Source organism: Fukomys damarensis, unplaced genomic scaffold, assembly GCF_012274545.1.
Source record: "Fukomys damarensis isolate Sample0158 unplaced genomic scaffold, DMR_v1.0_HiC HiC_scaffold_7, whole genome shotgun sequence".
NCBI lineage: Eukaryota > Metazoa > Chordata > Mammalia > Rodentia > Bathyergidae > Fukomys > Fukomys damarensis.
In genome coordinates, this window is record NW_022900919.1 from 31,589,944 (window position 1) to 31,614,199 (window position 24,256).

At 37.4% G+C, this 24,256-nt stretch overlaps 1 protein-coding gene across 1 annotated transcript in view; it reads right to left on the reverse strand.

Moving 5' to 3' along the window:
• Positions 1–24,256, reverse strand: part of Macrod2 (mono-ADP ribosylhydrolase 2) — a 1,911,462-nt gene that overhangs the window by 564,940 nt on the left and 1,322,266 nt on the right. The window contains exon 7 of the mRNA XM_033761012.1: positions 12,882–12,912. Within this exon, the coding sequence (XP_033616903.1) occupies positions 12,882–12,912 (31 nt within the window). The remainder of the gene's footprint in view (positions 1–12,881; positions 12,913–24,256) is intronic.

Below are 24,256 nucleotides of genomic sequence, written 5' to 3' on the forward strand. Positions count from 1 at the left end.
TAATATGGAGACCTCTTTAGAGAGTGTCTGCTTTTCAGTGATGCATTCTGAGCATGGCAAACTATAGAACTTTGCCTCTGTCCCAACATCCGACCAACTCAGGAAATTTGGGAGAGGTGGTTGCACTGTGATTGGCCCAGCACCTGGTTCTCCAAGAATGGGCCACAGTACTGTTAATTACATAAAGGTAATCTGGATATTGGCATGCAGAAAAAAAACTCTTAATAGCAACAACTATGCAACCTTAGAAACAGCAAGTGAATAAACAATATTATTGAAAACATACTGGATATTACTATCATAAAAACATTAATATACCACCTTTAACCATAGAAAAGATATACATAGTTACAGTATATGTATTAAATATAAATACAATATAAACACCAAAACTAACAAAATATTGACATACAGTATCTATTAAATGTGATAACTATATGTCTACTAACAATAGAAAAGAAATCAATAGTAATAACATAGAGTTATATATCTAAAGATTAATAAAGCTTAAGGGTTGTAAAAGTATAGGGGGAATGGGAGAATGAAAGAAGAAAATTTTGAAATATTAAAAAATAGGAGACAAGAAATATGAGACAAATGATCCTATTAAGGAGTAGAGAAATATTTTTAGAATTAGATAAAGGTAACAGAAAAGGACAGAGAAAAACGATAAAAGAAAGAGAAAGAAAAAACAACAATTGTGCTGAAGAAAAGAATTAGAGGGAAAATGAAATATATTTTTTAAAAAAGGAGAAAGGAAAATTCCTCAGTCCCCAACAAATCAGTAAAGAAAAGAAGAAAAAGAAGAGGAGGAGGAGGAGGAAGAAGAAGAAGAGGAGGAGGAGGAGATAATGAGCCCAAAAACAGAAAACAAAATTTTTTTTCCTGTATATCTGAGTGAGTGGTTCTTTCCAGTATCCACAGTTTTCAAATCCAGCAAGTCACAGTTTTCTTTTTGTGACTTTACTGCCTATAGGACTTTGAGACACACCCATGTTCCAGAGGTCACTCTGCTTACTGAAGGCTGTGGCAACCACCCAAGCCAAGGCATCACTGTTGCTCACATTGGTAGCTATAATGAAAGTACCATTTTTGCATGCATGGAAATGTCATGATGAAACACACTAATTTCTACAACTCATAAAATTGAGTAATTACAATTTAAGAAAGAAAATATAGGAAAGTCATAAAACAATAAGAAAAGGAAAAGCTTTTTAAGAAGCATGAGATAAACTGGGGGACCAAAGAATACAAAGAGGAATTATTTTAGAAATATGGCAGGTGGATGTGCAGACTGGTGAACCACTTTGGAAATCAATACAGAGATACCTTATACGACTAGGATTAGAAGTCCCATTTGACCCAGCTATCCCCTGCTGGGTTTTCCCAAAAGAATTAAAAGAATCATACCACAGTAATATATGCTCACCCATGTTTATAGAGGCATAGTTTGTAATAACTAAAACTTGGAAACAGCCTAATTGACTATGAACTGGAGACTGGATAAAGAAGATGTAGGGTTTTTATTTTTTTTATAAAAATGGAGTACTACTCAGCCATAAAGGAGAAACTAGAAACATTTATAGCTAAGTGGATGCACATTGAGGCCATACTCTTAAGTGAAATTAATAGGACACGTGTGTAAATACCAAATAATTTCTCTGTGACAAACTAAAAGTGAAAATAAGGATAAAAATGTATAATAGGTATTGTGTAATAGGAAAAAAGGTCTAAAGGTATAAGGGAACTCTGCGGGGTAGAGGAAAGGTAAGAAGGGAAAAGAAAAAAGAGAATAGGAAAAAAATGGAAACAAAGTCTCTGTAAACAGGGAAAGGCAAAGGAAGTGAAGGGAGGCCCCAGGGAATGGGGAACAAATAAGAACCAAAATAAGATTCCAATGATGAATGTAACTATATTGTATACGTAAAATATACCAATAAAGAAAAAATATTAAAAATTACTTACCAGATCACTGTAACACTTATAATTTATATACTGATATATCATTATTATAAATCAACTGCTTATAAGCATTATTTTTAATAGTGAAAAATATAAAGTGCTCAGATACAAATCAACTGAATGAATAAACAAAATATGGTATATAGATTAAACAAACTAATTAAAAGGAATAAATAACTGATCAATGCTACAACTTGAATGAACCATAAAAATATGCTAAATGAAAGAAACCGATCACAAAGATTATGTATTTTATTATTTTATTTATATGAAATATTTAGAATACACAAATCTAGAGAGACTAGAAGCAGAACAGTAGCTGCTCAGTGCTGAGGTAGAGAGAGCAAATTGGGTTTTCCTTGGAGATGAAGATTTTTAAAAATTAGATTATGATTACATAACTCTAAATATACTAAAATCACTTTTAAAAACATGTGAACTATATTTTTTAAAAACTACTTAAAATCTGGGCTTTGTTATTATCTTACCTTTCTGTTATCCCTATGTAAATGAAATTATTCCTTGAAGGAAAAAAGAAATAAATAAAAAACAACCAGAAACCAGAATGTGATAGGTATTAGTGGTTACTGTATCTACTTAATCTGAATCTAGAGTCTAGTCTCCAGAGGGGAGAGAACAGATCAATAGCCTCCCTTATAATTCAAAAATTACCTATTTAATTGCCAGTTGTTAAAGGAATATTTGTTAAGACCCACTCTGAACTTAGCACTATATTATAAGGGCTAAGCCATAACAAGGATAGAGCCTAGAATTCAGTTTCACAATGTAAGCCCCTGTTTCCATAATTAAAATTTTTAGTAAAGGGAAATTGAGTTTTATCACAAACATCTTTTCTTAGGAATAAGTCCATGGAAAATTAGATGAAACCAAGATTCATGTAGAACACAGAAATAAACTTAGGTTTGCACATTACAGAGGTGAGGAAATTTCATGTTGATCACATCTATTTCAGTTCCGTTTACAGTCACTTGAAAGCAACTCTCCCTTTAGATCACAGATGAAATAGGAGACAAGATTTGAACTGTTATTTTCAAGTCTAAAGAGCTGATGAAGACTTCTTTCAACTACTTGAGAGATGTAAGTTCTTATTCATATTACTATCGACACGTTCTCCTCTCATTAATATGTCCACCTAACCCCAGTCAGATTCTGCCTGAAACTAACATTTCCCTGAAGACCTTAGACACACAGGATGTTGATCCATAACTGTCCAGGAGCCCTGGTATGTTTATATGACACCTGGTACATTATCCTTGTGGATGGAGGCAGCCTTGGGAACTTACAGAGTTACAGCAACAAATTTCAGTTAATTACTCTAAGGAGTTCTGTGGAAATGGGACAGAATTAGAATGTAATAAACTGCAATTTTTATTCATTCTCAATATAGTGATTTTAGTTTTACTGACATGTCTGAAAATTTTTCAAAGAGTATGGTAGCAGAAAGTATAAATACAATTGAGGTGGGATCTAAATGTCTAAATACACAGGTTGACAATGAATGATAGGTCACTGTTCAGAAGTCTGAAGATTTCCACACATGGAAGTGTGGCTAATAAGGACACAAATAAGGGATACATTACCAAAATCACCAAATACTCTTGCCAAACAAGCACCCATTCTGGGTAGGTAACATTGCCCATAAATTATCTAGGGGGGACTTGAGTTGTTTCATTTGCTTTTCCCCCGCTTCTGGGGGTGAAATCTAGAGGTTTATCAAAATACAATGTCTCCTTCTTTCCACATAATAGGATTATCATCAGACACAGGGATTCTAAACTGCACTAAATTTCCCAGCCTCTTTTGCAGTTAGGTTGATCCGAGATCAATTTCTTTGCATTAAAAAGGTGAGTAGAAATGATAAGTACTACTTAGACACTAGGGACGTAAGAGAGAGGATGTGCCCATTGTGTGTTCTTGTGTGTGGGTATATATATATACTGTTTTCTTGCCAGAACTAGGATAAGTCGGTAAATGAGAACAATGTCTTGGGCAGGCAGAGCAATTACTTGACACCATAGCAGATTCCTGGTTCCTTGAATGACAGAGTGGAACAAATCATTCCGCAAACAGAATGCTTATGCTGGAATTTAAAAAGGAGAGAAATAAACATCTATATTCACTGAGCTGCTCTAGTCTGGAGACTCTTTGTTACAGCAGCTTAGCTTTGCCCTAACTAATACATAGAGTCTCTTTCCAATGCATCCTCAAGGGACATTTTAAAAATAGAACCACTGACTGAAAAGGATTTGACATGGAAATCACTGTCCTAAAGAAATAAACATACTTGACTTTTCTTAGACTGTCAAAAACTGTTCTTTTTGAAGTCTTTTGTAAGGAGCGCTGAGCTACATTTATTTAATCTCCCCCTTCAGATACAAGTACGTACAAGGAGCAAGATAAAGGAGCATTATCCAAGACTGAATGAGGAAAATGAGCAACCACATAAAAATTATTTCAGTGATCACACTTAAGAGTGGTCAATTCTCAAACACTACCCAACAGCTCTTTCGAGAGGGCATCTCAGCCGTGCTCCTATTTTTTGATGTGTCTGAAAGACATCCCTGAAGTGAATATGAAATGTATAGGCCCTGTAATTTTCTAATGTAGTTTTTCTGTTTTCTTAGAAAGCATGATGTTTTAATGCTTCTTCTACAACAAAAGTCATTTTTAAAAGACATAGCGTAACAATGTGTGGCAGCCTCTGAGGAAGAGGTAGGTTGGAACTCATTTGCTCCTGTTAGTCCTTAGTCAAAGTTTCACCTTGGCACAACCACAACGGTGCACACATCCAGAACTCCAAAACAGTGACAGTGTTGAAATCTCCTATGTGAAATAATATCTTTATTAAGTCCCAAAATTGTTTACTTGCAATAGGGAGACTGACATTGCTTTCTCCCTGCATGTGTGACACCGGAAAGCTAACTTTCTGGGATTTGCCTTCTTTTCGGCAGATCCCCTGAGAGACCCTGCCAATGTGTCTCCCTGGCATTTATTTGTCCACTGCATAGCAAATATGGCTTTGGGACACTTGAAACTATTTCCCAGTGTTAGTGCTTTGGCTTTTTTAGACTGATGACTTTTTAATATTAAAGACCCATGCAATTTAGAGAAATAAAAAAAAAAGGAGTTTGTACCATGTTCTGAGGAAAGTATTCCTAAATGTGTGTGTATAAATGTATTGGCTGATGCTGCATTCAAACATGAAGCCTTCAGAGGCCTGGAAACGATGGACAGAATTGTGTTGTCTCTTGTTCCCACTCTCCTGACTCATAAGGGTTAGTATATAAAATAATATGTACTGTGATTATTATTGCAATGGGTTCGGTCCCTCCACTGCATTTTATCAAGGGAAATGAGTTACACTAATTCTAATGTGATTTTGCTTTGAGGGCCCACAATTAATTCAAGGATCTCCAAGAGTGATAATGTTCCTTATAGTTGAAATAATTTGACAGAGGATAAAAAAATGCAGGATGCCAGAAGACAAATCTTATGACAGGAAAAAGAGTGATCATTAGACCACCTGAAAGGAAGTTTTCAAAGCAAATGGAAATATCAAAGAGAAGAGAAGAAAGCAAAAAGAAGGGGAGGCAGCTAGGGAGATGAAAGGAAGGGGTGCATATTTTCATCAGTTTTGCTCTGGTTTCCAAATGCCTTACATAAGAGTCCTATTCCAACAAGCCCAGAATTGTACACAGTGGCCGTCACACCTTCTCAAATCTGTCAGCATTTGAAGCTGACAGAGGAGGGCATGCCCTTAGCACGGTCATCCGAGAACATCCTGGTTTCTTCCCAATTTCTGTCTATTAATTTAGGCAGATAAGGCTGATAAAATATTTGCCATTGTTACATAGAAGGTTAACAAAACATCACGTTGGTCTCCTTTATACCATTAGAAGCAGCACAAACTCGAATGCAAATGAGGGATTCAGTTAGAAAGTTGTGCCCTAGCAGCATGTGGTGGAAACCAGAGGGAAGGCGGGGGATTTGACAGAAACAAGCTTTCCACATTGATAACATAAATGTAATGAATAAATACAGGATGTGCTTCTGCCAAGTTGTCCTGTGTTTAAAGTTTTCTGCACTTTTCCAGCCAATAACTCAATGTCCAACATTCCTTCTTCCCTACAAATGCCACATTGTACCTGGGAAGCAAGCCTCAAGTGTTTTCTTCTTCTTCTTCTTTTTTTTTTTTTTCTTGTACTCAAGAGATACCATTTTCCACCTGGACTTCGTACATGTTAATTCCACTGATTCTCACAAAATAGATTAAAATTATTTTCACTCTTTGGTACTTAGTAAAAATTCCATCGCCATGTTTCATGTCTGACCTCTCCTGTTAAACTTATTAGCACCAGGGCATCCAAACAGGGCTCTGAGGGCAGAAGGCATGCACGGGGTCTGAAATTTTCATCATATAAATTCAAATCTCTTCCCTCCAAGATGGGTTCAGAGGCCAATTCAAATTTTTAACAGGAATCTGGAGATTCAGAGACTGCATAAGCATCACCTGGATTTGTTTTTGTTTTTTTTTTCCAAAAGTAACACAAGCCTTTCCTTGATATTTTACCAAATGTGGCTTTTCATCCTGAGTGTAAGCAGGCAGCCTGCAGAGCTGTCCTGGAAGAATTTCATGGAAGCAGCCACCAGCTGCTGCTGACTGGGAGAAAAAGTCCGGTTCTCCTTCCCAGGAAACTTCAAAGGAAGCAGAGCCTATTTCAATCATGTCTCCTGAAGTCAGATTGAGGCACAGGGTGGATATTCTTCAGTCTACGTACTTAAAAAGTCTACCAAATATTCGACTAGTGGGGCAAGGTGGTGCATGCCTATAATCCTAGTACTTTAAGAGCTTGAGGCAAGAGAATCCTAAATTTAAGCCTAGCTTTGGAAACTTAGTGACTTAGTGAGACCTGGTCTCAAAATAAAAGTTAAAGAGAGGCAGGGGATGTAGCTTAGTAGAAGGTCCTGGGTTCAAACCTCAGTAGTAGACAGACAGACACATATACATACACACAGAGGTCAGGTTAGCTTTCCTGCTTTAAAAGATTTGTCTCTGCAAGCTGAATAGTGGGAGGAAGACTAGGGGAGGACCCCAGAGTATTGCCAGTGGGCAAAGTCCTTTGAACTTGGAATGTTCACTATTGAAGTTAGCCTGGTATCAGCTTTTTCTTGGTGATTGAAGAACCAAATTTTTTCAAAAGGCAATTCTGTCACAGTTAATATTTGAGTAAAAAGGACCACTGAATAGAGTGGGCTGTGCCCAATCCTTGTTGTATGCAATGGTAGCTTTCAGTCAGTGCTTTGTCTGGAAAGACTGCATTTTATAAAGCAGCAGTTTGGCAGGATGACCTGATAAGCTGTCTGTGTGAAAGATAACCATAAAATGTTGGGCACACCGAAATTATCTGGAAAAAGAAAAGAAAACAATTCCCAGCTACATAGCACAGTCGTAGGCCTAAAGTGATAAATAATCTTGTTAATAAAGATCGCCACCTGTAAACTTACCAGATTAAATCAAGGACACGCGGACTCACGGAGTATCTAAGTTATATCCGAGAATACCAGGCCCCCACGAGCTCGTCAGATACACCAAGCCAACGCACGATGCAGTTCTCTCGCTTGGGTGACAGAAAGGGAGGGGCACCCAACACTGCGGGTGCAGTGGTGCCACAGGGCTGGTCATCTCAGCAGACTGCCTGCTGGGCACGTTGCAAGGTGGACAGGTCACTCACCAGCTCAGCTCCATTTCCCTGCACGAAGAGGCTCCACACAAACTGCCTGCTGCCCAGATTCAGGCTTTGCCCAACTCTGCTCAATAAGCCCCGTGCCTTGTTTCCTGCCTCGTGCCTGTAGCCTTATGCCTGCCTCCTGTGCCTCATGCCTGGATGAAGCTCTTCCTGGTCCGTAATTTGATCTAGGCAGCTGTGGTGACGTTTCACATTTCTGTGAGCTCTCTACCTTTTCCACTCCTGTAGCCACTATCACCCTTTTGTAAGTTGCTCTATAATGCTTGCTGTGTGACTTGAATGTTATAGATATTAGTAATTAAGAGAGAATATACCTACCTCTGATTGCCCAGCTCAATAGTTGTTGAGTAAATCTTGAGAAATGGGCCAGATAATGCCAACAAATTGGCATAATTCATGAAATTGTTGTTATTCAATAAGTTCTGACACTGTGGAAAGACACAAATATGTCCATCTGGTCTATGTTACTGGTATAGCTTTCTCAAATGAAACACTGTGATTTTGCAAGCCATAAATATAAAAGTGAAGGTAAATGTAAAGCAAATAAGTAGCTGAGAAATCACAGCTGCTGCAGAAGTGGGCTGGGATGAGGTTATGTCAGAGAAAGTCAGGAGAGGCCAGACAGCTGACTTTCATGACTGACTAACCATTGTCCCAAGGACCATAATAAACTGCAGAGGTATACTGTTGTTTTGTTTTTTCTTCTTATGTGAAGACACTATACTCAGCTTGGCTCTCTGAGTAATGTGTTTCTTTTTTACCTTGTCTGGATGTTCTGTGTCATGCCCACAAATACCATTCCCAGTTTGAGAAAGCTTTTTACTAACACATTTGTTTTCTATTAAAACAAAGAACTAGAGATGTTTGCCTACTCCACAAATACCACCTGGGAAGGGTGGCTATAGATAAGGCACTATATACTTCCTGAGCCAAAAGAAATGGTTTTGACTGTTTTCACCATGAAGAGATGGTAGATGTTGGAGGCAAAAGATAAGTTTGCCCTGCTTTGAACATTGCATGAGCATTGAAATATTAGAGTACCCATCAATATCTATTATTTCCATGTTTTATGTACTAGTTAAAATAAATTAAAACAAGAAATTACCAGCTGGTTAGCTTTAGTTACCTATTATTTCACCAGTCAATGATTCTTGTTTCTTTATCTTTTCAGGCAACAATTTGTGTTACAATTACTGGCACTGTCATCAATGACATATTCGGCCAGCGGTTTAGCTCAGTAGTGCCACCACTTGCCTCACAAGTGCCAGGACCCGAGTTCGATCCCCAGTACCAAAGAAAAAAAAGCAAAACAATAATGACACATTTTCTGAGCTTCTCCTATAGACAAAGTACTTTGCTAGGTATTGGACCTGAAAAGAATATGTACTAGCAAATCCCTAATCTTTAAATTAGGGGCCATAGGCCAGCACCGTTCCATGCCCTGTTAGAAACCAGCCATCACTTCAGGAGGTGAACCATGCTGGTGAGAGCAAAGCTTCGTCTGTAGTCACAGCTGCTCCCCATTGCTCTCATTACCCCCTCAGCTCCACCTCTTGTCAGATTAGTAGCCAGGCATTAGATTCTCACAGGAGCAGGAATCCTGCAATGAACTGCCAGCGAGCGCAAGGCATCTCAGTTGCAGGCTCTTTATGAGAGTCTAATCTCCAAACCATCTCCTATGCCGTCCGGGGAAATATTGTCTTCCAAAAAACCAATCCTTGATATCAAAAAGGCTGGGTGTCACAGCATTAAATAATTCCAAACTGGCTCAACTACAGAATGCGTGAGCAAAAATCTGAACAGCATTACGGAGCATTTGATAATTGTCCATATACAAATACAGAAGGATTTCAGAAGATAAAAGATGGTGTCATCAAACAAAACAGTGAATATTTACAAACGTTTACAATTTTTTAAAAATTTATTACAGTAAAAGACATTGCCATCAATCCCCCTCAAAATCCTCGGACTATTCCCCCTCACTTCAAAAACACTATCTCATCATTCTTCCTAATTCACTTTTTAGTGTCATAAGTTTTCCTTTTTTAATTTAAACTTTCAGCTGATCTTCTGAGCACCCCTTGGCTGGCCAGTAAGCGCTGGTTTACTCAAGAAGACCTTTTTGAGATCAAGCCTAGTGCATAGTAGTGTATATAGGTTTGGTGTGTGCATACACATGCAGGGTATAAGTGTTTCAGGAAAAGACCGAGGATCAACCTTGTTATATACGCAACACATTCTCAGCTTGATTAGATCACATGTGGGTTGCAGAGGACATGTTAGGATGGGTGGATACCAAAAAACTTTTCAACCTGTATTCTGGAGAAAACACTAACCCGGAGAAAGGTTGAGAGAATAATAATTTCTATGGTAAAAATTTTTGAAAATACAGCAAACTATATCCTCTTCTCAAGGTGCAAAGGCATGTATACGTTTTTTCACATATTAATTTACATCCTCAAAGAGAGATTATTTTTCTATCTCTCTCACAAATTTTGTTTGTTTTGTTTTTTTGCGTGTGTGTGTGTGTGTGTGTGTGTGTGTGTGTGTGTGTATTTTTTTTTACTACCAGGGATCAAACTTGGGCCCTTGTACCTAAATCCCAGGCTCTCTCTCACAAATTTTGAAAGCACTAATGTGGGGTTGGGGGTGTCCATGAAGGATGGGTATTAGTCTGCAGGGCACTATGTGGAATTGAGCAGATGGGAAATATGAACTAAATGGTATTTTAGAATAATTAATCGAGAAAGGTTTGAAATATAGAATGAGATAGGTAAGTGGTGGAACCAAAAGATTATTTGGAAAACTTGATATAAATCCATTCTAGCATGACTTACAAAAATGTTAGTTTTCTTTAATTGCTTTTTAAAGATTTTTCCTTTGTAACTGAGGATTACTGTCTTTAAATAAAGTACTATCTCATACCTCTCATAAATAAAAATAATATTTCTCTGGTTAACCAGAAAGGAGGAGCAAGTCTCTGAATAAGAGCAAGAACTAATCTATAATATATAGATCCAAGAAGAGAATGGAAGACTAAATGGATGGAAAAATTTAACAACAAAAGGGATATATGAAATAATTTTTCAACTGCATAGTGCTGAATGTTTCTTGCACATAAAGGGCCTAAAAGTTATTAAATAAGTGTCATGAGGCTAAAAGTAAATCTAGGTCTCAGGCCCAGTGAAGCCAACCAAGATGGCATCTAACCTTTATGGATATGAGCCTCACTTTTAAATCTTCCTAAAAAGGAAAAATAAAATAAAATACTGATAGCAAAAAATAAATAAATAAATAAATAAATAAATAAATAAATAAATAAATAAAAATCTTCCTAAGAAAGAGAAAGATATGAGTATCCAGGACTTGGAACTCTATTCTGTGACCTAGCTTTGTGACAATGGCTAGGCTTGCCTGATGATAACCCTTCTAGCAACCTATTCTGTCCTACCTAATATTCTTCACTATTCCCCTAGATTCACCACAAAAGAGTCTGGAGCCAGTTAAGGGATTTTGAGTCATATTACTCCTTTGGAGAGAAATTCCTGTCATTTGTGGATTAAAATGGACTATAAGCCACTTCAGATTCAATTTAACTCTTAGTGTCCATTCTAAAGCCTCTAATTGTATGGCTTTCCTCATCTGCCTTTACTTTTTGTTTTTCTTTTTCTAGTCATTTCCTTTTTAATAATACACTAAATGAATTCTTTTCAAGTTCTTCACATATTACCATAAAACTCTCGGAAACAAAACACACACCAACAATCTGATAAGGCAATAAACAAAATGATGTGCATAGTCTTGGCTTAGGCAGTGGAGTTTTTGTTCATTATTTTCATGGAAATCAAGATTATGAAGAATGAAAATTCTCAAAATGAAAACCATTTATTCACTGGAGTCTGGCTTGACTATACATAGAAATAAAGAGTTGGGTTCTTTCCCAGGTAAACTTTGTACATAATGTTTCCCTTGAGCAAATAAATATTGAAGACGTCTACAGGGCATTTGTGAGGCAGAAAGAAGGCTAATGATCAGGATAACTGCACATACGGTCTATCCCATTTCTATGTCATGGGACCCTGATTCCTAGATAGGGGTCGGGAGAAATGGAAAGTGCACCTTTAAATGTGTGGCCAAGTCTTTTGCCACTTAATTTCCTTCAGTCTATTTTATTTTCTATTTTATTCTCATCAGATATCAATCTAAGTACCCTTTCCTTGTAGCAATGAATCAAAACCTTTCTAAAGGTATTTGTTGTGGGTTTTTTGTTTGTTTTGGGGGGGGATTGGTATGAGATCCTCCTGCCTCAGCCTCCCAAGAGCTGGGATTACGGATGTGCACACCACACCTGGCTTCTAAAGGTATTTGTATATTTTATTTTTCAGCTAAGATCCATATAAGAAATTTAAGTTCCAAAATGTTAACCTATTTTACTTCGATCAGAAAACCCAAAAATTACAAATGCACTCTGCTGTACCTTAATATTGTAAAACAGGCTTATTTGTGGTTGTAGGAGAAAAGCATAAACAATCAATGTAACTGGAATATTTATAGTTCTTTAGGCAAGTTAAGCAAGTAATTAAAACATATTTTGTTTTCATCTGTAGGTAAAGTATTCAGTATTTTAAACAATCCATCAATACCAAAAAAATATTTGCAGATTAAAATTCTGTATTTATATTAACAGTCACTTCATTGGATTTTTCAAAACTTTGAAAATGCAGACATACATGTGTATGCATCTTAATGTTTCTATTACTTTGTAATTTGCAACGAAATAGTGATAATGCTAGGCTTGATTTACTTTACCCTTTTCTGAGGTGAAACTTGACTTTATTAAATAAAACACTATTAGAGGTCAATCTCATCAAAACAAAATTTTTAGCTTTACAAAAGACTTCAAGGCATACTGCGTCAAACCATCTCATATGATATCCAATACGACTAAATTCAAGAACACAAAAGAATCTCAATTGCCCCTTCAATTTCTTAATGAGATTCGTCCTGCATTTTGAGTCTCTTTAAATCACAGCAAAAAAAAATTCATCAGAGTACCTTTTATTTTTCAGTTAAATACACTCTCTCTCCCTCCCTCAACTGAACAACAAAAAACAAAGAAATACAAACATTAACAAAAGCTAGATCACTTACCATAAATGCCTGTTGAGATGCAGGGAAATGCCTGTGAATAAACCACAGAAATAACAATAAATTCTAAAGGAATGAGTCTGCCCAGTATTATCTTGATATTTGTTTTGCTTGACAATGGGAAGCCCTCTTTTTACACACTCAGAGCTGCTAGTGAGAGTAAGAGACTCTCTAACCTAGGAATGTTTGATTAACTGAAAACTTTTCCTTATCTGCAATTATGCCAACTTTCAAAACCCAACAGTTAAATTTTTAGGAAACTTGTGAGCCAATTGTTAAATGATCATTATAAAGAAAACTAAATTACATAAAGAAATACAGTGAAATTGATGGTATCAAAGCTAAGTCAACCAACAGTCAGAACTAACACTCCAATTCCTTCGCCACATTTTCCTGTTACTCATGCTTTAGAGATTATCTCTGTTGTACAAGTGCAGTAGGAATAGCACATGTTGGTAACTCTTGAACATCTCAGCTCTGAGTTATATGCTGTTGTACTGATGTTTTGAAATATGAAAATATCAATTAACATTCAAGACTCACAATCATGGGACAAGTGAAATTGTGGCCTGGCTACAGAGAGAAAATTTGGATAAAATTCACCAAAAATATTTAGAGAGACTCACAGGACTATTGAGAATTTATAATAAAGAGAAATTGTATTTATTCTTACATGTAAGTTGTATGTCAGTAAAATTTAAGATTAACTTTTATAGCATATACCATTCTCCCCTTTCAGGAGCTGATCTTTAAACATTTCCTGACACATTACTGCTTACACCATGTTTTGCGGAGCAATACATAAAATATTTGACTAAAATAATGAACAAGTATAAATGTTGGTTTTACTCTGTTAGGCTAATTATAGAAAGTAATCTAGGTATGGTCATGTCTTCTGCCAATATATTTCCATGTAAATTAATTAAATTGGTTTTTGTTTGTTTGTTTCATACTGGTGCTCAAACTCGGGACCTTGCGCTTGCTAGGCAGACAGTGGCACCACTGATATAATCCCCGGCCTTCAATTAAGTTATTTTAACCTTCCTGATCTTCATATTTTTCAATTTTGAAAACCTATATAGAAATTCATTTTGGCAATTAATAATAGATTTTTTTACATTCTGTACTAGAATCTAAAAGCTATAATTGTTACCCACAATAATAGCTAACATTACTATTGAGATCAATAATAATAACAAAATGGGTTAATATGCACTGTATTTTATTTCCTGTAACATTTTATAGAATAGACGGTTATTCTTTCTTCTGAAATCATCAAAAGTTGTGATTTCACTTTAGAGAAATTAATAATGGACTCTACTAAGCTCAAATATTTATCTGCAAAATGAAAGGTATTTTTTCCGCTCCTACAAAATCTTGCTGGAAAATGTTAATGCTATTTTCTTCTTATTATTAAGAAAATAGGGTAGTTTCTAGGACAATATAGATGTGGTTTTTTATTTATATGGAGCTCAATATTGAATTCTTCATGTTGTTTTTGTTTTGTTGTTGTTTGCATTGCTGCTGGAGATCAAAGCCAAGGTCTTGCATCTGCTAGGCGAGCACCTTTCTATTCAGCTACAACAACAGGTTTGTTACCTCCACTGCCCCCATTGTTTGTGAGGTGCTAATAAGATCAAACAATACTCTCAAATGATCCAACTCACCCAAGGACATAAAAGCAATAGTATAAAACGAAATCTGAAAACACTGCCGTTTCCTTACAGGTATTCACCTAGACCCCAACAAGTCTTTCTCTCAGTATCAACCACAAGTTCACTATAAGCAACCAGTTACTAACATGAAGGGCTCAGAGTTCAGGAAGAGTCTACTGAAAATATAAATTAGAGAAGATTCAGAATTATCCCAATAATTTGTGCTGTGTCACTCATGCTCTGCTATGCCATTTAAGTGGAATAGAGAGAAGCAAGCATATAGCTGAAGCCCCATTGATTCTGTGAGAGAAAACTGAACACTGAACTTTGGGGAAAAGAAAGTTTCAATAACTTTTGCATCAACCATTTCAGATATATGGAAAGCAAAAACTTATCTCGACTATCATAAGTTTTTTCAGCTAGGGCTGAGAATTAAATTGATGTAAGACAGAAAAATAGGAGCAAAGCACACAAATCTATTTAACACAAGTTTTAGGTGACAGTGAAGCTTCTTCATAAAGCATGTGGACAGAGTGTTAAGTAGTAAAAATATGGCAAGACCAAGGGGCATCGGCTGGGTAGTACTCAGGTGGGGAGGTGACTAGGAAAATAAGAGTTGGTATAGCAAGGATTGTTTGGACAGATTTCTCTTGTCCTTGAGTTCCTTTCCTGGCCTACAAGAATGTTCCTTTGCTTCTGGTATAGAGGACATCTTTCACATGGGAATTTAATCTGCTTCTACAAATGAAGGTCAAAATATCCTGCATTTTTTTTTTAGGGTCTTTAGTTCAGATTAGTCCATGTACTAAAATGGTATATTTGGCAATATGGTGTTCTGAACGCCCTCGAAGGAAAAGCAGAAGATACCACAATGTTTTTAACAAGCAGGCCCACCTCAAGTCCTACCTCTGTGTCCTTCCACCATGTGAAGTGGGCACTTTACTTTTAACTTTTCTGAGTGCTACCTTACCGCATAGTAAAGGGAAAACAGGGGGCCAGCCTGAAAAAGTTGGCTGGAGAATTAAGTTAGCCAAGTGGCTCAGACCTATAATTCCAGCATTCTAGAGGCTGAGGCAGGAGGCTTGCAAATTCAAGCTCAGCCCCAGGCAACTTAGTGCTTTAGTGAGACCCTGTTTCAAAATAAGAAAAAGATCTGGGGAAATATCTCAGTGCAATATACTGGGTTCAATTAACAGTACTGAGGGGAAAAAATATGAGGAATTAGGAACACAAAACACTGTGACAAATGTTCCACTGATGCTAACTTCCAGACTAGACAGAAAGGGGCCTGTTGCCCTAGAAAAGAGCTTCCCTCATTCAGCCTATTGATATTTGGACCAGATAATTCTTTGTTCTTAGAAGCTGTCCTGTGCATGTTTAGCAGGATCCCTTCAGACTAGACAGAAAGGGGCCTGTTGCCCTAGAAAAGAGCTTCCCTCATTCAGCCTATTGATATGTGGACCAGATAATTCTTTGTTCTTAGAAGCTGTCCTGTGCATGTTTAGCAGGATCCCTCGACACTACCCACTACATGCCAGCAGCATTCTTCCAGATGTGACAATCCAAAATATTCGCATCACTAAATGTCCCCTCAAGGATAAAAATCTCCCCTGGTCAAGGATCACTGCCCTAGAATCTAGGGCCTAGAACTGGGAGTACTTTTAGCCACCAGCATTTTCAGAGAGTACTTTAGATCCAAAGAACCACCTCACTCTGGGTCAAGCCTCTTTCCAGGACAGCCCACACTGACAGGTGACCAACGAAGGATACAAAGTCCTGGCCACTGGGGCTCACTCAGAGCAGTGACAAAGGGCCCTTCAATCCGTAGGGCTCACATGGGAACCGCGGGGCTGGCCCAGGACCTGTACGATGCTTGCCTTCTCCCTCAGCCCACTGCTACTCCCTGCCTCTCTTCCACATGGGCTGTTTCCGAGGGCATTTCTTAAAAGACATCCAGCACCCTGAACTCTGAGGAACTGATCTGAGCCAACTACCTTCTGCTACCCCTTTAGATAAAAGCTCTTCTCCCACCAGAGGCAGCAGAAGAAAGAAAGTACTGAGCGGTTAATGGTGATTTTCATTTACCTCAGCTCCCAGTTCTATCTTAGAATCAATCATGCAAGTTAATAATTTTTCTGAAAGTACCAAATCCCTTGTATGTTTTAACAAGGACAAATAGCTTCAACTGAAAACGACATTGTTGCCTTAAATCTGAAGGCAAGTGGTAATACAATGGAGGATGAGTTGGATGACACTGTTGTGTTAATTCAAACAAAAAGGCAATGAATGATAAAGCAGAGATGGAAATACAATATTGGGGAAAATTAATTTTACATAAAATAATTTTGCCTAATATTCATCTAAACTAAATATCCTCCATTAATCACTTTCTTTACTTAAAAGAGAGATATAAGGCAGAGGGAGGCAGTAACGGAGGGAGAAACGCAAAGAGAAAAGAGAGAGAGCTCAACTAAGGGATTGTGCAGCATACAATCTGTGTTCTTTGCTATGATAAATTTCTCATGGGTCCACCAAAGGTGAACAGCATAGGACATCCTTATTTCAAAGCTGTATTTAACATAACCGCTTGACTTAGAAATCCTCTCACAGAGGGATGATAGATGGTACCAAAACCCAGACTAATTATCCTGGTTTGTTTGAAGTGCACATAATTCAGCAATCACAGAATTTTGGAAATGACAATGGCAGCCCAATTTCTAAAGCTGTACAATCTCCTTCCAGCAAACGGGCAACAGGACGTCTCCTGGCTAATCAGGTCTGATCATACAGCCATCAGTAATTTGCTTTATAGCACTTGACTTTAGCTAAGTTTTCTCAAGCCAGCATAAGCTTGCTGTCTTGGGAGAAAAAAAAAATCATTTGACTTAATACAGAGAGAGGATTTTTCTTTTGCGAAATGGTAGATTGGGCCACTAACTGGAAAATACTTCCTTAGCCCAGAGTGTTGATTTCAAGCACTTATAAAAGCACTGAGATACTTATGGCTGTAGATTCTGTTTCCAATCCTCTTGTTCTGTCTCCATTTCTCTCCTTTCTGTCTCAGTAACTTGAGAGCAAGGAAGGAAAGTCCCTCAATCTTCCCTGTCTTGATTCTAACACTGTTTCAAAATCGAAGTAATAAATCCTAAGTCAAAAGCGTCCTTTCCTCAGGCCCTTGATGAAAATCAGGTGGATTCCTTTCAATGGTTACCATCAGGAATACAAAAAGAAACAATAAATGCTAGTAATAATTCAGGGGAAAAAGGAATTCTTTTAACCTTACAGGTGGGAATGTAAATGAAAATAGATAATGTGAAAATCAATATGGAAGTTCCTCAAAAAACTAAAAATAGAATTACCAGTTGATCTAGCTAAACTACTCTGTGGTACATATCTGAAAGCCAGTTACCATAGAGATATCTATGTACCCATGTTTATTGTGGCCTAATGTGTAATATCCAAGAAGTGGAACCAGCCTAGAAGCCTAAAAGCAAATGAATAAAGAAAATGTAGTGTATACATGAGATATGATCGAAATATACCATGAATGCTTAAATTTAAAAGCAATTTATTACAGTAAAGCCACATTGCTGTTAATCACCCACAAAATACCCCCTTACTTCAAAGACATTTATACCATGTTCTTGTCATGTTCTAAAGCATTTTGAAAGTCTTTTGTGATTGCCTTTATGAGCTGTGATAAAAAAAAATTATAGAGCGAATGCTGCTGCCAAGTGCCATCCAATGGAAAAGAAGGCTCATATAAATAGTACTGTATGCCCTCATCCACTTTATTCAACTGATCTGGCACCATGTGGCTTCTGGCTGTTCCTCAAAGTCAGAAATGACCATGAGAGGTAAACATTTTGAATCAACTTAGGAAATCGAGGAATCAGCAGACTAAAGCCACTCATGAAGAGAAGTTGCAGAACTCTTTTGGAAAGTGGCAAGAATAATGAAATGAGCGTTTCAAGTGCGGGAGAGTCCTCTGAGGGAAACTGAGGGCAATATGTCTTTCTGTAATCATTTTTTAGAATTTAAACATTCACTGTATTTTTATAACAGTTTCTATACAAAATACAGCCATAAAAATGAAAAAATGTCATTTGCAGAAGTTATGTAGCATCTACACAGGATGACAAGAAAATAGAAGGGAGATTATTAGACAAGAAGAAGAAAGAAGTGAGAGGGAGGTGGGTAAGAAAGGATATTAGGGGCATGAAGATGATCAAAAACATTATACACATTGACGCCCTTCCAAGTGTGAAATCTCCCATCCTTATGCACAGTCTCACCACCCGTTCTTACACAGCAACCTTGCAAAAGGGTAGGATTGATCCCAACCCTACCCCCGATTCCAAGAAAAGGTATTGAGAGACCGTTTAGCGACAAGGCTAAAAATAAGGAGAGTTCTGATATCACTAACCTGTTGGTAGAAATTAACAACAACATTCTCCCTAGCTCAAGAATCTTCCAATTGCTGAGTCAATACATATCCTCTAGCATTTAGTCAGTTTTAGATTTCACATCGTTTGCAAGCAAATAATGCTACCTAATATACCTTCCATTTAAATATTTTTAACTATAATATTGCACTTCACTGAATTAAGGAAGCTCATTTAAGAAACACCATTATCTTGTGTAGTTTGCTGTGTACTACTAAGAAAGAGAAATCTCCCTAAGTTAAAATATAACATATGTTTTCTTATCAACACTTTAATGCATATTCAGTGATACTGCTATTTCTTATTTACTTCAATAATTTTTGAAAATACATCTGTTAGAGAATAGATGGAAAGGAGCTATATTGATTATTACCCCAAACAGACTCATATTCAGTAGCCAGTACTTCTGAATCACTTTTTAGCTCAAAGGTATCGATATGAGTTTTCCACAGTTTAATCTTTGTACCCTAAAGATTAGTGTTGACCTAATCCTTTCTATGTGTTCCACTATCGGTTCTGGACTCTTTTTTTTTTTTTTTTTTTCTAAGTCTTTAAGACCCTCTCTGAGAATTTATGGCTGGCTCCTACTTTGTTCATGCAAGAGCTGCCAAGGAAGCATTTCAGACAGCAGCCAAGTCACATACCTTCTCTTCAAATAGCCCCTAGTTGACTGCTTGGCTGAAAACCAAGTGTTTAGAGTTGTTTAGATAATCTACCAGCAAAGACAGTTAAGTGCCACAAGACTTCATCACAGCTGTGCTTTACTGTAAAATACCCCAGGTATCAGAGTCATTCTGCTTTTAAAGAAGTTAGAATAGGAACAATGAAATTCACAATATCATTCTTTGTCTTTAGATGTTGGTTATCAAAAGAGTGGGTTATGTCATGCTCCTCTTATCTAGGTTACAGAAAACTTTGATATTAAACTGTTCCATGCCATGTCTTAGTATACATTTAGTATGATATTTCGAGGTGGTAAAGAGAATGCCATTGCTCTTTTAAAGGTAATATCCACACATTATTTTCATTGTCCTCAAATCTTTATCCTTCTTTATATTCACACCATTTACCATGTGATTTCACAGCTTCCCTGCAATGTACCAAATGTTTATCCACTTTTTCCCTCCCACAATTCATGTGTTGAGGCCTTTCTCCCACTGGTGCGACCCTTTGGAGACAACGAGGTCACTGAGGGTGCAGCCTCATGAATGATATTATTACTCATGTGAGAAGAGGCCAGAAAGCTAGTTTTCTCTTTTTTCTATCATGTGAGGATACAGGAGTAAGTGGCTATCTGAAACATGAAAAAGGGCCAGAGAATATCCCCAGCCCGATAGTACCCTGATCTTAAACTTCCCAGCCTCAAGAAATCTAATAAATAAATGTTGCAATAATACAATCTATAGTTTGCAAAACTGCTTATTTTTCCATCTCCTTTATCTTAAACTAAAGAGAAGGGTCAGAGGCATTTTATAGCAACCTGAACTAATTCTCCACTAGGTTAGTACACTATGTTTATATGATCCTCAGGGGTAAATTTGTTGAAATCTAACACTCATTGTAATGAAATGTAGAGGTGGAGCCTTTGTCAGATGAGGTCATGAGGATGGTGTCCTTGTGAATGGGATGACTGCCTTAAGAAGAGACATGAAAGAAATTATTTTTTCTTCTCATGACAATAGAAAAAGTATTTGGCTATCTTCAAACCAGAAAGAGAGCCTAACCAGGCAGCAAATCAGAGAGAAAACCTGATATCACTTCAACCTGAGACTTCTATGACTCCAGAAATGTGAAAAGTAAATGTTGTTGAAGCTGTCCAGTTTAGCAGCCCAAACTCACTGAAATGGAGGCAATGTACTTTTTTTCTTCCTCCAGTCAATGATGGAACTGGCCAATGGGGCAATACCAGATGTGCCAACAAGATTTGAACTGTTACACTTCTCACTTCACAGGGAGGCTGTGAGAATCATATGCTATTTAAGACCATGCCTCATAAAGGTGTTGGTCCAGGAAGGATGAAAGTCAAGTAAACTAACGGACCCCAGCTCCTGGTCCCCTCTGCCCCTAAATAACCTGTAGCCACTTGAGCAAGAAAAAAAAAGTGCTTTCCATTCCAAGGTTTATTCCACAGTATCACCATAGCCATCTTTATGGCAGGAGTAGACCACAACTATATGATTATCATGTACTATATCAAGGAATGCTGACTTTCCATTTAAGTGAAGATATAAAGTTCCCTTGGAAAATAAAAGTACTTAAAGAATCAGTTAAAATATTCAGTAAATCGGAAGATAGAAAGTGAATGACGGAAGCTAGCGAAATGCTGATGTAGTAGAAACCCAAAATGGTATGTACAGGACAAGATTCACTCGCTAGCTAAAGATCTGAGAAGTGAAAGCATATCCCCAGTGCCTCAGTTTCCCCTCTATAAAAGGAGCACGGTTGAACTAAATTGCTTGGCCAGCTATTAAATCCAGTAACGCTATAAAACAGCATCTTCTCCTTCTCCACAGTTCAAGATTAAGATAACAGAGAAAGAGGCAATGTTATAGCATATGCTGGAAGGCAAGCAGCATGGCCACCATAACACTTGCCATTTCTTGAGTTAGTGCAGTGTGCTGAGTGTTGGACTAAGAGTGCTATGTGGATTATCTGGTTCATTCCCCTGAAAATGTCAGTGGTACAGGTTGGAAGTATTGCTACCTTTTTTTAAACACGTAGGAGAGGAAAGGTTAAGAAAGGCAACACACAAAGTCACAGCAAGGAAAACTTACTTGTTCACTTCACTGTACAAAGAGTAACTGATTCTATTTTTTCTTTTGCCTTCAATATTTCTTAGATACATAAATCTTACATGAATATAAGGCTCAAACAAACAGGTGTAGGCAGACAGCAGTAGGGCATTTCTCTTAACAGCCATATCCCTGTCCTCTTTATTCAATGGGAGTGAACCTTTTAGAGCTTTTAGTGGTAACAAACAGCCCACTGTGGCATGGGTGCCATAGGTTCACCACCACTGAACACCCCGGTCAATACTATGGTGAGCGTTCTTGCACTCTACTCACTTATATCTGAAAGGCTGAATAAGATCCTGCTTTTTCCCTCATCTCAACTGTCTTACCACTTCTCATCATTCTTGAAGACTTTCAAAGCCACAACCCTGGTCTCAAATTGCTGGTAATCCAGGTCCTGGTTTTGTCTCCCCTATTTTTTTTCTTGTAGTACCCAGAATCTTTGCACTGACCTACATCTCCAGCCCATTTTTTAATTTTGGGACAGAGTATCTCACTAAATTGCCCAGAACAGGCTTGAACTTACAATCTTCCTGTCTCTGCTTCTTAGAGTGCTGGAATTACAGGTTTATACTATCACACTGGGATATTCCCACCCTTCTTTGCTGCCACCTTCTACTGCTTACCATGTTCCAGCCACACAGGCCAAGCTCTCCTAATACATGAAGTATGATCCTACTTCAGGTCCTTTGGCCTTGATGTCTCCATATTTTCCAGACATTTGCCTAGATTTCTTTCTTGTTTCTTTTAGATTGCTAATGCCACCACTTCAAAGAGCCTCTTCCTGGTCACTAGCTAAACTTCTTTGTGTTTTCTTAGCCTGCTCTTTGTTTTTCTATTCAATGCTACCATCTGACACACAGTTACTTGATTGGTCATTGTCTCTCCAACTTCCATTCACCACATTGAGATACTAACTCCTATGAGGACGTTTGTTTGGCTTATTCTTGTATTGCCAGTGCCCAGAATGGTGTGAGAAATGCAATAAATATGTGTTGAGTGGATAAATGAATAAATGATTGTGTTATATGACATACACAATCATAGCCATATATGCTTTTTTACGCAAACTGGAGTATATAGCATGTTTTAGTTTTTTATGTTCTAAGTCTTGGAGCTTTTTCAATGTCAGTGTATAATTATCCACCTCATTTATTTCTAATGGCAGTATACTATTCTACAATGTGGTTATAGCTTGATGATTTAACTAACTCTACATTAATGCAGGTTGTTTGTCATTTTTTGTGTTAAACAAAAACCATGCAACATAGGTAGGGGATTTAGCTCAGTGACAGTGTGCCTGCCTCACAAAGCAAGGTTCTGAGTTTGATCCCCAATACTTCCCACCCCAAAATGCAACAAATACCCTTGATATTTTTATTAATGTATTCTCATGGGATCCTGCATTATTCACTTTTCTATCACTAGGACACAATACATGATGTCCACAAATTAAAGGAGGGGAGGTTTTAGTTTGGCTTGCAGATTTAGTGGTTTCAGTCCATGGTTGGCTGGCTCTAAGGCAGAAATGATATGGCAAGAAAAACTGCTCAACTTATGGAATGTAGGAACCAGAGAGAAGTGAGGAATGGAGATAGAATACAGCCTTCCACATCAAGTTCCCTGTAACCTTCTTCTTCTCTAATCACATGAGACTTTGGTGAATATGTTAGGTCTAAATCATAAGAGATGCATTCCTAGAAATAAAAATAACCCACCTGCGCATTGGGTTGAAGTTAAAGCAAATTTAAAATTTTTAAATTATTGCAAACTGCTCCCCCTAAATATTTTAATGTAAAATTTCTTTAAGTCAATTATTCAGTTTTTCCTCATCACATGATGAATATAGCAAAGGAGGCTGTGTCCTATAAAAAACTGCACTTAAAAACACAAACATCATTGTGCATCTCCCATCCCCACAGCCAAGTAATCTGAAGACCAAGGTCATTTATAGGAGACTGTGAGCAAGGTCACAGGGAAAGGGCCAGCAGAGTGTTCAGAGTACATTGTGCAAGCTCATCCAGGCATCGTAATTATAAGCAATAACTTGGTTTCTTTTTGTTTGCTTCATTATACCTTTGAAATAGCTGTCATAAAGTCATTTATTGCCAGCTGCTTTCACGTTTATAACTATACAGCTCCATGCAGTATAAAACAAACTATTACATAGCCATGAATAGTAGCAGTCTTCTTCCAAACTTTATGTTTTGCAAGACAGCTGGCTTAGTTCCACTATGAATTTATTAGTATGCAAAATGTTGGAACCAGCAAAGGGAAGAACTTGCTTTTTGCCTGAGCTTGCTCATGTGACTAGTAAGAATGTTTCACTGAAAACTCTACATATGTGAAAATGAGAACGTCTCCATAAACCTACTGAACCAAAAAGGATGTTCATTTTGTTCCAAAATGTTTACTTTGTAAACTGCCTTTACATAGAAGCAAAGAGAAGAAACAAAGGTTTAAAATCCAAAAACACAAATGGATAT